The 14,905-nt window shown below is 50.9% G+C and overlaps 5 protein-coding genes across 5 annotated transcripts; 2 read left to right on the top strand and 3 right to left on the bottom strand.

Moving 5' to 3' along the window:
* Window positions 1-16: 16 nt before the first annotated feature.
* Window positions 17-2,344, bottom strand: BO83DRAFT_155808 (sulfatase family protein). Its single transcript, XM_025526274.1, has 4 exons — window positions 1,733-2,344; window positions 685-1,668; window positions 506-627; window positions 17-450 (listed from the first exon to the last, which is right to left on the bottom strand). The coding sequence occupies exons 1-4, from the start codon at window positions 2,076-2,078 to the stop codon at window positions 118-120; spliced, it is 1,785 nt and encodes a 594-aa protein (XP_025383335.1). The 5' UTR covers window positions 2,079-2,344; the 3' UTR covers window positions 17-117.
* Window positions 2,132-3,146, bottom strand: BO83DRAFT_382511 (uncharacterized protein). The gene is made up of 3 exons (XM_025532242.1): window positions 2,873-3,146; window positions 2,551-2,784; window positions 2,132-2,495 (listed from the first exon to the last, which is right to left on the bottom strand). The coding sequence occupies exons 1-3, from the start codon at window positions 3,002-3,004 to the stop codon at window positions 2,442-2,444; spliced, it is 420 nt and encodes a 139-aa protein (XP_025383334.1). The 5' UTR covers window positions 3,005-3,146; the 3' UTR covers window positions 2,132-2,441.
* A 9-nt stretch (window positions 3,147-3,155) lies between these two features.
* On the top strand, window positions 3,156-3,464 carry BO83DRAFT_382510 (uncharacterized protein). Its single transcript, XM_025532241.1, has one exon. It carries the CDS (start codon window positions 3,169-3,171, stop codon window positions 3,388-3,390), a length of 222 nt encoding a protein of 73 aa, XP_025383333.1. The 5' UTR covers window positions 3,156-3,168; the 3' UTR covers window positions 3,391-3,464.
* Window positions 3,465-4,395: 931 nt separating this feature from the next.
* On the bottom strand, window positions 4,396-6,672 carry BO83DRAFT_420919 (putative amino acid transporter). The gene is made up of 2 exons (XM_025534961.1): window positions 4,844-6,672; window positions 4,396-4,775 (listed from the first exon to the last, which is right to left on the bottom strand). The coding sequence occupies exons 1-2, from the start codon at window positions 6,194-6,196 to the stop codon at window positions 4,716-4,718; spliced, it is 1,413 nt and encodes a 470-aa protein (XP_025383332.1). The 5' UTR covers window positions 6,197-6,672; the 3' UTR covers window positions 4,396-4,715.
* A 6,990-nt stretch (window positions 6,673-13,662) lies between these two features.
* Window positions 13,663-14,494, top strand: BO83DRAFT_431611 (uncharacterized protein; the record flags this gene model as incomplete). Its single annotated transcript, XM_025535584.1, has 2 exons — window positions 13,663-13,769; window positions 14,146-14,494. 2 exons carry the CDS (start codon window positions 13,663-13,665, stop codon window positions 14,492-14,494), a joined length of 456 nt encoding a protein of 151 aa, XP_025383331.1.
* Between the last annotated feature and the right edge of the window lie 411 nt (window positions 14,495-14,905).

The raw sequence follows: 14,905 nt of genomic DNA, 5'->3' as shown, positions 1-14,905 counted from the left end.
TCAGGTATCTATGATTCTGATATTTACAAAACACCCTTTATTTTACTATATTTTATTTTCCAGGCATCGCTATTGTCGTTGACTTTGCTTCTTGAGATCATCCGAGTACTCAGAGCATCAAACCCAATCGCTCCACCTCGTATGCCGATACGCCAGCGGTACCTGCGGCCCTTCGGCCTCGAGCAAATATCCAAGCTCACACCAGCCAAACTGCACCCGTACCTGGCGGACATAGAACCCATCGAATGTGTCGTCCAACGCATCAAGCAAGCTATGCACATCCCCATAAGGATGCAGAGTCCGCCACGGCTGGATGCAGGTATCTCCTTTGCACGATTTGAGCACCATGAGCAGGGCATCAAGACGGGTGGAGATTTTGACGGCGGAGTAGGATCCTATTTTGGATGCTGCTAGGTTTGGGTAGAGGTTGTGGAGTTGGTAGGGGTCCGTCTGTACATATGTGTCAGTATAGTACGTAGAATTGGTGGCATGGTGGAGGGCATACAGTTAGATCATAGAGTTCGTGCTCGCCACTGCACCAGACAGAGTAGTAGAGGTTAAAGTCAGGGCTGATCAGCCTCAGAGCCTTGTAGGTATTATTGAAAAAGGTAGCAGGTCCACCGTTCTCTGTCATACTCCATTAGCATACCCCTCACAGGCTGTAAAAGGCAGGACAATACTTACCATCCCGTCCAAACGCACCCTCAAACCCAGCCAACCCCCAATATTCGACATTAACATGTTCATGTCTACCACCATCCATATCCGCAGCTTGAATCTCCTTTGTTGTTAACGGAATAGCCACCCCATCCAGCTCACCCTCTGCTTCACCACCCACAATATCCAAGATAGTCGGCGCCAAATCGATATGCGTTGTCACCGCACTCACCTCCACGCCCCTCGGCACCCCCGGTCCTCTGACAAACATTGGTACTCGGATATCCTCATCGAACCCACACTCCTTACCGGGATGTAGGCGATGCTGACCGATGTGGTACCCATTATCCGAGGTATAGAAAATATACGTATTATCCAAGATACCCGCTTCATCCAATCGAAGGACTATCTTCTCAACGAGTTCATCGACACCCTGCAACGAACGAAGTCTATCACGGTAAAATTCATCATTGTAGGCAACGCTCTCAGCATCTTGCTGCGGGAGGGACCGCACCCAGCTGACTCCACTAGGATGGTCAGGGTTGAAGTTGGGGGTTCGGGGGATTTTAGCATCCTGAAACAAATGCTTATGTTTGTCTAGTGGAATAGGAGAAGAGAAGCGGAATGTCGTGGTGTCAGTTTCGTCTGTCATGTTCAAGTTGGAGTGCGGCGCCACTGGTGCGACAGTGAAGAAGAATGGTTCATTGCCGGCGATAGCATCGTCGAGGAACCCGAGGGCCTTTTTAGTGATTACCTCGATGGTATGTTGGCCCTCGTAGCTAGTTGGAGGGTCCTGGTTCCGTTGGTAGTGAGGACGAAGGTACTGGTAAGTGTACGGGTCGAGGAGGAAGTCGGAGGCGTTGAAACCCGTCACGAAGGGTGCATTGTAGTTGTCGACGGTGTGGGCGTTGAAGAGTTTCCCTGTGTAGTAGGTCGAGTAGCCGGCTGCTTGGAGCCAGAGAGGAAGCCAGTTCTCGTTGTGGCCTTCGGCGACAAATTTGGGGTATCCTCCTGTATAGTTTCTTGTTAGTGTGTTGGGCTATTGGTAGTTGGGGGGTAGGGTTGAGGGGCATACCGTATGGGGGATAGATCTCGGTCACGTTGGTGTTGTGAGCTTGCTTGCCGGTCCAGAGACTCACTCGTGAAGGACAGCACAAGGCGGTAGTGACAAAGTGGTTGCGGTAGAAGGCGCCCTGGCTGGCGAGGTAGTGGTTGATGCGTGGAGTATAGTGGATGGAGTCCATTTGCAGGTCCTGGTCATCGACGAGGATGAAGACGATATTGGGACGGCTGCTGGGAGAGTGGTGGGTTACATGATGGTTCTGTAGGACATTCTGGCTGTCCGGTTTGCCAATTGCTGCAAAGGAGTCAATAGACGCCTGTGCCAAAATGGCGGAGGCGAGAAGTGAGAGTGCTTTCATGGTTGTAGTATTAATTGTGGTTTATTTGCATTGTAGCGGGACCGCGAAGGTCTGCTCTTTATTTAAGTAATTCTTTTAAAGACACCACTACCCCACTTGAGATACTATCATTGAATTCATCCATTGGACGATGCAATTCCTGTTGATGCTCGATGCCGATCTGTCGCGTGGAAGCGAAATGCAAGGGATGGCGTGATTGGCGCTAAATCACCACCATCCGGGACGAGCTATATCATCGGGGGTAGATTGCGCGTACTGTTCTTGGGATAAAGAGTTGCTCGACTTGATTCATGAATTGCTTTTACACAGACTTATCAGCCGTGCGAGAATATTATGCTCCCCTTAAGTCCCTACTCCACCAAACTATGCGATCGTGATGTTCTGGCTGAGGGTCTGGAGGTACGGCTCAAACGAAGCCTAGAACCCAATCAAATCAGCAGAGACCAAACAGTTGAAATGGCAATTGACTTACTCCAATAAGGGAGGCATGAGCGACACCCAGCACCGCCTTGCCCGAAGCAGTGCCCTCGGGAATGGTGACGGTGAAGTTCTGGTACTGAGGCAAGTACCACTCGTGGTACTCGGGGTCAAAGGCGCCATTGTACAGAACCTGACCCAGGACCTCTGAGGCCGGGTAGCAGGTGGCAGAGGCGCAGGACTGCAGGCCGATGGCGATGGCCATTTCCTCGACGTTGGTGGGGGGAGTCTATTATATTAGCAAAAAACATATGGTCAGTCCAATTGATACACTTTACACCATTCAAGGTCGGGAATAACAGCATCGCAGGACTTACCGGACGCTCAATCTGGACAATCACCTTCTGTCCCGCCTCGACTGTCTCGCCAGCCTTGGGAGAGGCAATCTGGACATTCTGGGCCAGTGCTGTGGCAGCAAAGGCAGTGATGGCGGCGAAAGTGAATCTCATGATGGCGCTGGCGATGGAATTGAAAGAGAGGCGGGAGATGGAGTTGAAATTGCTATGATGGGAAGACCATGAAGGGACAGCTCCGACCCGGAGTAGCCCGGGGTTTATATAGACACCTACAAGCTGGCGAGGGCATGATGATGGGAGATGTTGTGAAGTGAGACATGCGGAGGCCGGATGATAGAAATAGCAGGTCCAACTGGGGATACGGGGCAGCCGAGGGGGAAATGATTGGCAGGGTTTCAGCTGGTGAGTGTCGATCGGATGTCAAGTTGATGGATCTCATATTGGGATGTGAAACCTATACTTTGTTTGTTGTACTTTGTGGTTACGGGTGTGGTGTCCCTATAGGGCTATATAACTCAGGGTCGGTATACGAGTATTAAGAATAGATCCGATGACCCGTAGCTACTTAAAATATATTGATGCATGTGGATGGTGGAGAGGGAAAGGAGAGCAGAAGAAGCAAAGAATAGGAGAGACTTCTTTTATGTGTTATTAATTTAATCAGTCATGCATTGTGCATTATTAATTAGTTAAAACTTATGGTAGAATGACTCAGGTGGTGCATGCACAAGTCACATGATAGACGTTGCTGACTGATTCCTCGGCAACTGGTCGGCAGATGAACATTAAAATGATGGTATGATTCAGTGAGTGAGGAAGACCATTATCTAAGTTAGAAATAGTGGAAGCTTAACTGGACGCCTTTTATATTGCAGGGGAGTTACTATCCACTGGTGGCTAAAGAGATGGTTGGTTATTGCCACTGGCAGAAAAACTACTACTACTTAAAGTACCATTATATATTTATCGCATGATGACTTAGGGTACACGCTGATGATGAGTTGATTGGGGAACAACGAACACCACTAAAAAGTATTATCATGCAGTGAGACTGAGATAGTACTATTGCTGCATTGTCCAGTAGCAAAAATGCAAGTGTCACTATCATCATGTTGATTTATCACACAGTAGTAAAGTAGCAAGTAGTATTCTCAGTGTGATCAGCCTATCTCACCTCAGTGGCGATCACACATCCACTACATCATGACATGGGTTGGAGTGGACACTGGAGATAGTACATACCAACTCGGGAATCCCGCTGGATCCATCCATCGCAACATCAGCGGATTGAGCCGATGGCGTGCTTATTCTCTTCCACTGCTGTTCGATCGGTTCCTCCGGATAGGGATCGTGGTTGTGACGTTGCATGTTGGCCCGCGGTGGCATGGACCTCCGCCCTCCCCGCGTCATCCGGACATTCGCCCAAACCTTGAACCTGGACTTCGATGCAATGGGGCAATCCAACGCCACCACAAGGCTTATCTCCCTAATACGAGGCTTAACCAAGCTGTATACAAATAGAAGAAAGTACGATGATGATAAGTAGAACTCTATTGCGAGGAGGGTCTTGATCTATCGCTGGGAAAGAAAAATTGAATAAAAGCAGAAAGAACATGGGAGGTATAGTGCTGGTGCAGAGGATATTGAGAGTGTTTGGGGCAAATGATGAGGAGCAAGATGACAGGAAAAAAGACCCGCTCGTGTATCAACAGGGCGCTCGTAAATGTATTCACACACAGAAAATCATAACCATCGAGTCATATGTACATCAAATGCAAATGCAGTGGAGGGGGTATTTGCAAGGGAGGAGGGTTGGCCCCGGTCGGAGTCGCCTCCTCATCGGATTAATCACACAGAAAATGCTTTACTCCGGAGAGGCGCAAGTGAACACACCACGCACGGATCCGTCGCGGTAGTTGAGAATCTAAATAATAAGGATTAGCATCAGATACCCAGATGTCAGAATCAAAAGAAAAGAGGGAGAGCTCTTACAATGTCGTCGACACTGGCATAGGTACCAGCCCCCAGCGTCACCAGACCAATAATCAAACAGCACAGGTTCAGGGCCCCCAGCATCAGGTTCTTGGGCGTGTTCCACTTGCCTTCGCGCACCAGCAAGAACCACATCAGCGCGGGGAAGTAGAAGGTGAAGCCCGAGATGAAGAGCGAGGAGGAGATGGACAGCAGATCCGAGAAGAAGGGAATGACCTCAGCGATCACAAACGCCAGCCAGGTGATGACGGTGATCAGCACCAGCCAGGTGATCCAGCCCATCTTGGTGTTGATGAAACGGATGGTCGAGTTCTTGAAGATGCGGCCGTGGATCATGCGACCCAGCACCACCGTGTTGATGGACCCACTGATGAAGATAACAGGCAGCGCAATACCAAATGCCACACGCTTGACCATGCTGCCCGCAGACAACAGAGCGGGGCTCTGCACATCCTGTCCGACAAAGGCGTAGATCAGCGCACCCGTCAGCGTGTAGATGACGATTTCGATCAGACCCAGGGCCCAGATGGACTTGACGTAATCCTTAGGGGTGTGCATCTCATCCATGAAGGAGAATTGGCACATGGCGAAACTGTAGGCGAAAATGATGTTGGTGACGGCAATGAAGGCGTCGGTGAAGGTGATGCCCTCCTTGGGCCAAGCAGACCAATTCACCCCGGAAAGGCCAGCTGTGGTGTCCGAGGCCTGAATGCCCGTGGCGATCATGGTGATGAGGATGGCGGCAATGATGGAGACAAAGTCGACATAGCCCAGAATGGCCATTTCAGCGAAACTGGGGGGCACGGCGAAGAGCAACAGGATGATGGCGGAGACAACAGCGAACACGACGGAGCAGACGCCGCTTTCGGTAATGTTAATGAAGGCGATAGTACCCGTCAGACAGTGCGAGCCCGTCAGCAAGAGCAATTGCAGACCCAGCATCACGTAGACAATCTCGTAACCCACCCGGCCGAACATCAGACGTCCCGCCTCGGGGTAGTGGGCGACGTCGGGGAACTTCAGCTTAACCTGACCGACCACGTAACTGGTATAGATGGCGACGAAACCCAGACCCACGGTCAAGATGACACCGGCAACCATACCGAGGGTAGCGAAACTGCCAGGAATGGACAAACTTCCCAGCGCAATGGCCTCAACGATCAGCACGACCGTCAGGCGCTTCCATCCCAGACGGTTATATTTTTCAATACCAGCCTCGTAGATGTTCCGCTCGCCCTCGCTCATCTTCTCCACCAGGTCGCCGTCAAACTGGGCGGCACCACCATACTTTTCGCCCCCCATGACATTCTGGGACTTGTTGTCCGTGCCGGAAATCTCGTCACCGAAACCCATGATGATCACGTTGTTATTGTTGATATATGTATAAGATAGAAGGTAGTGGAAGGTAGTGTGAGAGGGCAGAGGTGAGTTAGTAGTGGTGGTGGCGGTTGGGTGGAGGAGGGTAGAGTGAGTAAACACACAGTGCCCTGTCACACACCGATTGCCTTTGGGGGGAGGGTTTCGGGGGAGAGGGGGAAGAGGAGGAAGATGAGAGAGAAGGGGAGAGAGGTGTGTGAGTCTGGAGAAGAGAGAGGAACAAGAGGGAAGACGGAGGGTTTTGAATGGGAGCGGGACGGAAATTCACCGCAGGCACAGAACCGTCCGCCCAGAACTGAGCACCAAAGAGTGAGAGCGCGAGTAGACACCAGAGACACCAGAGAGGGTCGGATGAATCCGGGCACCGCCGCAGAGGAGCTGATAAACGAAGAGGAACAGACCAACGAGAATGGAGCAAAAAAGAACATTTCAACCAGTTTCGTAGTTTTGTGGTGGCCATCAGACGATGGAGAAACCAGAAAGTGACCACAAAAAAAAGTGGAAACGATTTGGTAATGAGATAGAGTGGCGGTTGCTAAGGTTTGCCAGTTTATCTGCTCTCCACGTGGGGACCAAGCTCCCGCCACTTCTACAATTGCACCAATGAGGTTCCATATATTAGTGCCTAGCCCGTCTAGGCATCCGGAAATGGACTAGCGCCCACCAGGGGTTAAGCCCCAGGGTGACGTTGGAACTGCAGACCTTACCTGTTTGGGGTTAGAGTTGACCCCGACCCTAGTTCCCATTGCGGACAAGTAACCGGTGGTCACTCTGGTCAAACCCAACCGGACTGAAAAGGCTAAAAAGGCTATTCGCGTTAGTCTGCATTTTCCCCCAGACTTGAGGACCGATGATTAGCCTGTGGCAGCTGGCCGCGCTTGCAGTAAGTAGTAACTAAGTAGTCTAGTGCTCCTCCCCCTCCGCCCTCCCTCCCTCTCCGTCGTTCCCGATCGACGCCATCCTCTTACTACGTTCGGGGTGTCCGGCGCGAAGTTTATTTGCACCCGGGTCAGCCGTGAGGCTGAACGGGCTAAACGCTGTATCTTATGTATGGGGATGTAAGGAGAGTATCCATACTACTTGGCGGGATGCACTGTCCCGAGGATGGGGAACACAAGGGACGGCAGCACGAGAGAGGATTGGCAGGCATACACACCCATGGGCACAACTCAGCCGGGCGGCGGAAGATGAGAGTGGAAGAGAGAGAGAGAGGGTCGGGTTCTGACTCGGGAACAGGCAACGGTGAAAGCGACGCTGACCTGCAACATCAGAAACAACCCAAGAAACACCGGCGTAACCTTTTTCCTGACGAGGTGGAGATTATTAATTTTCTAGAAGCCTGACGAATGCGGCAAGTGAAGCCCACCCCTTGGCAGGCCTTATCAAAGTGATGACCAATTGCTATCGCTCACACACTGAATCCGGGCGGACGTGTGAGCACCGAAACAGCAGTAATTGCAGTTGAGTGTTGGAGACATGCTACCTAAATTAGTCTAGTTCCACCAGGCCCTTGGCTGATCCCGGCGCTTATCTTATCCCGCTCGTCTCACACCTCCCCCTCCATCCCTCTCTCTCTTTTAATTATTAGCTCTCGGTTTTACTCATGGTGACCTGATGGGTGACCCGGGCCGAGAGATACTAGTCTACAGTATTAGTATTGTGACTCTCGGGTTTGACCAACATGCCGACCTATCTATCTATCTGCCTATCTCATAATTAAAACAGAGTACGAAGGAGTAGTAAGTAGTTAGTCTATTTGCTGATCTTTGTCTCAACCGTCCGCGTCACCCGCGACCATCATTCATCTCCGACCGGCATTTTCACCCTTCTGGGCAGTCAGGCAGGAAGTCAAAAAAGTCAAGTCAGTTTATTCCGCGTTGGAGGTGGTAGTGGTGTTTGTTGATTGATTGTTGGAGAACCAAACCATTCTCAGGAAGGCAACCTCCCTTCCGAAACAAACAACACAAACTAAATAACTTACTCCAACTGCTGCTGACTGAACCGCGCTAACCTCCTTTGGGACCAGCTCGGATCCGACGTGTGAACTTTGTCCCGCCCGCCCGAAGTTTGCAGACTTTCCCTTTTTGGTCTCCTCTTCCCCCTCCCCTCCCCCAAGACTCCGCAATTTGTATGCAATCCGTCGCGACCACCTGCTTAATTGTCCTGTCTCTTCTCCCCCTCTCTCCCAGAGATACATGTCGTCGTGGAATTATCCACTATCCTAGTCTCTCCCTTCTCAGCATGAGCTTCTTCTCGATGTCCGCATTTGCCCTGCGACCGCCCCGCCAAGTCGCGTCGTCTCCCCTCGAGCCTCGGGTTCCCCAGGTTCAGAGGGCGCCCTCTTCTGGCAAAGCTTAGCTCAGATCGGTCATTGCGTTGGGATGGCATCACTTCATTCTCCCGTGAAACGTGCACCTCTACGCTACTGTCCGCGATTGTCGGTCGGGAGCAGAAGATGGACCATGCTGCTGCCTTTCCATCCCCGCTATTACCTAACAGATATCCTCCTCTATGGACAGGCCGGGTTCACCTCCAATGCGGGGGCGCCATTTATTCATCCCCCGGATTCTCCTCGTGTGGAGATTCTTACGCCGGCAGTTCGTATCACGATCCTCTCTGGCCTTGGAACTCGGCCCCATTGAGTCGCTACGCCATACTCTGACGTCGGACGGATATCACGGAGGGCAGGGATGGGCACCGGCCTGAATACTGTTAGGAAGTGTGTGGAGCCGGCATTCGCTCTCCATTACATAAAAGAAATGCTCCTAATCTGATGCAGGAGCTCTCGCTGCCTGCCCGGTGGTGAAAGAGTGTACCTCCGTGACGGCAGATGCGCTATTCATACCCCAGTCCATATGGACTGTCCGCTCTTCACGCATCATTACTCGTCTCTGCGTCCGGTTCTATTGGCCTCGAACAAGCTTTGGCGGCGAAGGTTCCAGCCAACTTGTGGTAGTGATCCCAATTCTATGGTCCTGGGTTCGCGGCAATAGGTGAGTCCCTGCCGTTCCGGCGATCGCCTGATGGATGAGCATAGACCGGCTCGAGACTGTTGTCCAGTCACTTGTGCCTTTTGCCATTGATTTCATGTCAGACGGGAATTTACCGCGGTCAGAATGCAACATCGCTTCTGTCGCCATAATGCGGATTGTTTTCATCATTCTACCCTGGAGAACCCGCACAGAACAAAATGCCTCATTGGTAAGACCTCTCCATTACAGTCTTAAGTCGCGCAGTGCTGTATCAATGTCCTCGAATCCATGGACATCCGAACGCGGAGAAAGAACTCCGAGGCCGATCGTAATCTCCGATGCCTGCTACTTTGTACAACTTTGGGGGTTGATTTCACCATCTGCAGGTAGCTCAATTGTTGAAAGCCAGAATGATGTTGGCCCGGAAGGCAACCCCATCCATAAGATGCTCTCACGGATCGTCAATCCTGCATCCTCGCAGGATTAACGTCCAGTCGGTTTAATACTAGCCATTGTCACACTCTGCGACTTCGATTCGGCATTTAGGATTGTCGCTCTGAAGCTTTTCGGTGGTCCGACGGAGCATAATGAAAGGAGAGTAGAGCGGACTGCAATTCAATAAGGAATGTCCTCTTGTCGGTCTATCTGGCCGACATTTAAACGTCAATACGAATATCCTTCCAGTTCAGACAGTCAGACCTCGTTGGATCGACGTCCAGTCGAGACATTTACAATGTGCCAAATCAAGTAGCAGACATTGTAGAGGCTGTTCCCAGCTGCAAACGAGATCCCAGGGTTCTCCCTTGAGACATTCCTGAGTCGGATACTGCGCAATTAGCTGTCTTCATATTTTGCCACAAAGGATGAACCATCCAGGCTACATGGTAATCCCGTGGGAGCAACCAGGTCAGGCACGCACACATACCACAGTGGTGAAAGCCGGGCAATGCTTGGATTTTCTTTCCTGTGAAGCACGACTAAGGCTCGACTATGGCGCGCGACGCATGCAGTAATTGTTGGATCGGAATGCAAGGGAGGACATCTCCAGATCGCGCCGGATGCAATCCTACTCCACTTCTCGCCCTGGATCGAAGTATTCTCATTGGCGACATCAGCCACATCCGTGGAGAATTCCGGTGAAGTCTAAAAGAAGTAAAAGATACACACCTAGATCAAGGTACGTGGAGTTAGGCTTGCCATGGACTTATTCAGCGGATTCGCGCATGGTCTGCCGGACAAGATTTCCTTCCTCTTTTCCTTGGGATACCCCAAATTCATCTCCACCCAGTCAAGTAAACCACAGTTGTGCAGGGAAGAAAATTTTATGGGAGATAATAGGGAGTCAAGAAGACATACCCGTTGGGGTATTTCCCGCGCTGGTACCTCCGAACGCTAGTGGTAACACAGAACTCCACACCCGGGAGAACCCCCCGGACGTCGTCACCATCCTCCTAGAAACCTGCCTCCGAAAGGGAATTGATCTAATAGTGCTGTTTCGCAGCAACTGGGCCATTGTTCTCCGCAAATAATTCGAGTCGGGCCGGCTATGCTTCCAGACAAAAGGCAGGATTGCGGCTTGTTCTGAGTTGGATGAGCTGGTGTATCAATGGCTGCATCAGCATCGGTCATTCACCTACTTTCACCTAATACAGTCTGACACTACAGACTTACTATCTGCGGGTGGACCATTGCAGAAAAAGCATAGTAGAAATGTGGGCCACTTCAGTCAAGCTTATATGCACGTACAGCCCATCGGAATGAGGTCTGGTCTGTTCAGTCAATTCAAGCATGAGGCCTGGAACCGATCCTGACCCTATCAGATTGGCAAAAGAGTGTCAATAAAATTCGGATCTACTATCCATGACACTCTTTTGCCAGTTGGTGCTGCAGGAAAACTCCTGGTTGAAGGGCCAATCGTTGGTTTCAGATATGCAACGATCCTCGGCGCTCAAGAGATACATTTTCATCATGACTGCCTCGCTGGCTCCGCTCCATTTACGGGGGTTTGGTCCACACGCGAATCTACCGCACAGGAGACATCACTCGATATGACTCCGACGGATCTCTGCATTAGATGGGCTGTCGGGATTCACAAATCAAATAACAGAGGCAGCGGATCGAACACGCTGGGGTGGAATATCACTTTCGGCTATGATTATCGAGCGCTGTCCAGGTAGCTGTTGATATGGTCAATTTTGACGATGTACCCTCGTTGCCCTCATCGTCTCAGTGGGCTCGGGCTTCAAAGAGGCTGAATCGAACTTCCTGCTCCCAACAACCACAGTCCTCAACAATGTTCGACACGCTGAAGCAATCCTCCAGGATTGCATCTCACTCTATATGATCCCGACGCTGTTCGTGACGGTGGCACAAAAACCCTTTGATATCAATGGGAAGGCAAATCGAGTTCGTCCGCGAACCTTAGTTGCTCCTTTATACATTGAAAATTATACAGGTTACTACCCCTACGGCCACAGCAAAACCTATCACAGACTTGAAAGTTGTTCTTCAGGGTCCCTGGTCCCGGTTTTGGAGGCCCTCGTTTCAGAAGCTTGGCATCTATTCAAGCGTCTTTCGCGTAGGCGGCATTGGGCGCAGAAATCCATCTTGGCTATGAGCTTTTAAGAATCTGCCCACCGGGACTGAATGACCCTCGAATGATGATGTCGAATGATGATGTCAACGCGAATATTATCGGTGACGGGAGATATCCGGGACGCATATTGGTAGCCCAGCCTCGTTACACAATACCGCGATTTGCATACGGCTGGCTGAATTGCCAACTCCGGCCTGTATCAGCGGATCTGTTGCTTTGAGGTGGTAAGTCCAAGTACACCCAAGGTCAACTGTCATAAGTTGGTAAGAGCATAGCATGCGGCGGTCAAGCGCCATAGAGAGCTGCGCACCGTTTTCATTGATGTACCAGGGACAGTGATTTGCCTGATCGTGCTCGCCAACGCCAGAAGGAGAAAGTCTATCATATATGCGGCCGACGGCGACCATTGCAGTACAAGCAATCACAAAGACCCGATACACTAGACATTTACTCTCCTTTGCCAGCTTAAGTGATTCGCCAAGAGCCTGCTGAGTATGCGTTTTCCTGTACCGTTTCAAACACGTCAAGCCGCATGAATCTGCACATTTCTTATTTAACATCCATGGTCCATGCTTCCCGGGTCCACGGTGTGCAGTTGGTGTTTTGGAAAGTCCTAGGCGAGGCGGTGGAGTGGCCCACGGCCAAAATTGACATCATTTGATGCTCTGGATATGGGCCAGGTACAGCGCATGCAGTTGAGGCAGCCACCCACCAGCTTCGGCAAGTGTATGGGTATACGAAAGCATCAGTAAGCGTTGCGCAGACCAACCATCCTCTCCCGCCGTCTGTGCATGGGATAGCAAATTGACCTACGAGCAACTTGATCAGCTCTCGTCAGGGTTCGCGCAAGAGATCCCTGCCCATGAAGTTTAGCTGGAGGACCTAATCTTGGTATGTCTGGAAAGGAGCCCCTGGGCTCCGGTGGCCATCCTGGCAAACTGGAAAGCTGGGGCAGGTTTAGACCTTCCGGATGCCACCCATCCAGCTAATCATTTGCAATCTATTGCAGAGCAATCTGCCGCATCAATGGCAATTGCAAATGAAAGTACCCGCTCTTAAAGCAAACAGCCTGTGCTCGACAGTATTGCAAATCGAAGATGGCCGCCTGTGGACTCAAACTGTCAACTCCTCACTGTCTAAGACAGTTCATGTTGGTGGACAGCGCCGCCTACATTATCTTCATATTTGGCTCGACTGGAAAACCCAAAGGGGCTGTTGTCAAGCATGCTTCCCTTTCCGTTTCGTGGGATACCCTCGCTACTCGGCCCCAGTCACGGCCGACATCGCATGTTCTACATTTTGCCTCCCACGCCTGGGATGCGATAATAATCGATCTTATAGCCGCATTTCTGTCAGGAGATTATCTCTGCATTGCCTTATAAACTAAATGTATGGGGCACTTGGCCTTCACGGCGAAGCTTGTGCGAGCCATTTGGGTACTATTGACCCCAACTGTCGCCCGTCAGCACTCCTAGCGAGTCGTTGTACCTCGAGACGTTAGTTCTTGGCGGGGAACCGTCACTACAAGGAACACTGAAGTCTGGCATAATAAGGTTTGTCCTCTGAGCGCACATGGCCCAGCAGAGTGCACTCCAGTTATGGGTGTGATCGGACCGTTAGACCGCGGATAATCGGCGTCCCAAACGTCAGTACTGGGTGGCTTGTACGTCCGGATGACCAGGTAAAGTTGTACGATCAGCGGTTGACATCGCAGCCAGACCCAGGTGCCAAAAAAGCACACAGCCGCAGCCCCTTTCTGCATTATGCGAGAAGTATGTGAAGGAGATTACCGATAAATGGAATATGGATTCGGCCACCATCGACCAACTTCTGCCAACTGCCTATTTCTGATGAGAGAGCTTGGATTTATCTCAATGCCAAGATCGATTGCCGGCGTCTTCAGCATGCGGTTCAAGCTGCTTCCACGAAATATGCCGTACTGCGAACAGTCTTCTTTCTTCACGACGAGTCTACAGATCAGGTAACTCTAGGTGTTGCCAGCGTACCGGTGAAGATCATGAATGAATACCGATGGGAATCCGGCTAATGTAGCAGAATCTATTTGTCGCGAGGATTCCTCCATACCCATTGCTCCCGGCCAGCTATGCACTCAGCTTCGCTTGATCATGGGGCCCACCATTGCTTTAATGGCCTCCGATTGTCCCATGCTCAGTAGGTCTCGCCTGTTCTAGTACATTGCCCGGGCATAACAGGGGATTTTCTTAAGTCCCGCGAAGGTGGACTTTCCGCAGTACCTATACATCCGCACCTACAATGCTCCTTCACAGCAAACCAGTTCTGGCGCGATTTACTCCAAGGTTCCAGCATGACCTATCTCGTTTCTGAATCAATGTCAGGTTCTCCGCCTTCTCACAAGCGCAGAAGCCTTATGATAAGTATAACAGAGATCTTTCACCTGCCAGCACCCGCCTGGGATCACTATGGCCACCATCATCTAAAACAGCTTGGGTCCTTTGCCTGACGCACATGGCCAGTACTGATAACATAGTCTTCGGTCAGCTCGTCAACGGCCGCAATCTGGGGCTACCGGAGGCCGAAGCAGTTATAGGAGCCTGTGTTAATTACGTGCCAGTCCTAGTGACTCTTCAAGCTGCTTGCACCGTGTCGAAACTCCTGCACGCAGTTTATGAGTACCAGACCCGGAGCATGGCCGTTGAGACAATTCTGAAGATGACGATCTGGTAGCGCGGTGTACTTCCTGGTCGGCAGAAATAGAGCCGGCAAAGATTCGTTACTGTTTCTAGGTATGGTATGCGTAATACTCATACTATACTGGCTACTACTCTTAGCAATCATTATACCTACTACAGCTGTCCACTGGACAGTTCCAACTCGTACTGTTCCTCTCCTATAAGAACTTCCTTATCCCCAATACCGTCTCATGCCTGGACGTCAGGTTGTTTTCTGCCCAACTTTACCTGCAGCGAAGCCTACCTTGCAGCAAAGCCTTTCCTTTGGTTCAGTCATCTATCCGAGTGGGTGAATCTCATCGTCACTTTTATCAGACTTTCGGAAGGCACGGACGTATATGGGGAGGTTTTCAGCTACGTTAGCGATTAAGCAAGGTTGATCCTTCTGGAAATATCACCCCTTGAG

Source organism: Aspergillus eucalypticola (genome assembly GCF_003184535.1).
Source record: "Aspergillus eucalypticola CBS 122712 chromosome Unknown BO83scaffold_35, whole genome shotgun sequence".
Classification (NCBI taxonomy): domain Eukaryota; kingdom Fungi; phylum Ascomycota; class Eurotiomycetes; order Eurotiales; family Aspergillaceae; genus Aspergillus; species Aspergillus eucalypticola.
The sequence above is the reverse complement of the archived record's forward strand: the minus strand, read 5'-3'. Positions and strand labels throughout refer to the sequence as shown.